General features: G+C 70.9%; 1 protein-coding gene across 1 annotated transcript in view; it reads right to left on the reverse strand.

Annotated features, from left to right (window-relative positions):
• The window catches only part of Dnah14 (dynein axonemal heavy chain 14), a 199822-nt gene extending 199797 nt beyond the window's left edge, over positions 1 to 25 (reverse strand). The window contains 1 exon segment of the mRNA XM_048358265.1: positions 5 to 25. Within this exon segment, the coding sequence (XP_048214222.1) occupies positions 5 to 25 (21 nt within the window).
• Between the last annotated feature and the right edge of the window lie 405 nt (positions 26 to 430).

The following is a 430-nucleotide window of genomic DNA, read 5'->3' on the forward strand; positions in this document are numbered from 1 at the left end:
ACACTGCCTGCTCCTTGGCCACCATAGCCCCACTGCCCGCTCCTCGGCCCCTCTGCCTGCTCCTCAGTCCACACTGCCTGCTCCTCAGTCCACACTGCCTGCTCCTCAGTCCACACTGCCTGCTCCTCAGTCCACACTGCCTGCTCCTCAGTCCACACTGCCTGCTCCTCGGCCCCCACTGCCTGCTTCTCGGCCCCCCACTGCCTGCTCCTCGGCCCCCACTCCAGCTCCCTCAGCGCTGCAGGCAAGCTCACCTTCTCCTGAGCGAGGACTCCGCACAGCACCGAGCGCAGACGGGTGCGGAGCGCGGGGGACTCAACACAGCACCGAGCGCAGACGGCAGCCCGGGGCGGGGCCGTGCAGCTCTGGGCGTGGGTGAGGGGGCGGGAGGGCTTGGCGGGGGCTCCTCACGGCTCCCCTGGGGGGGGGG

Source organism: Perognathus longimembris, chromosome 11, assembly GCF_023159225.1.
Source record: "Perognathus longimembris pacificus isolate PPM17 chromosome 11, ASM2315922v1, whole genome shotgun sequence".
Classification (NCBI taxonomy): domain Eukaryota; kingdom Metazoa; phylum Chordata; class Mammalia; order Rodentia; family Heteromyidae; genus Perognathus; species Perognathus longimembris.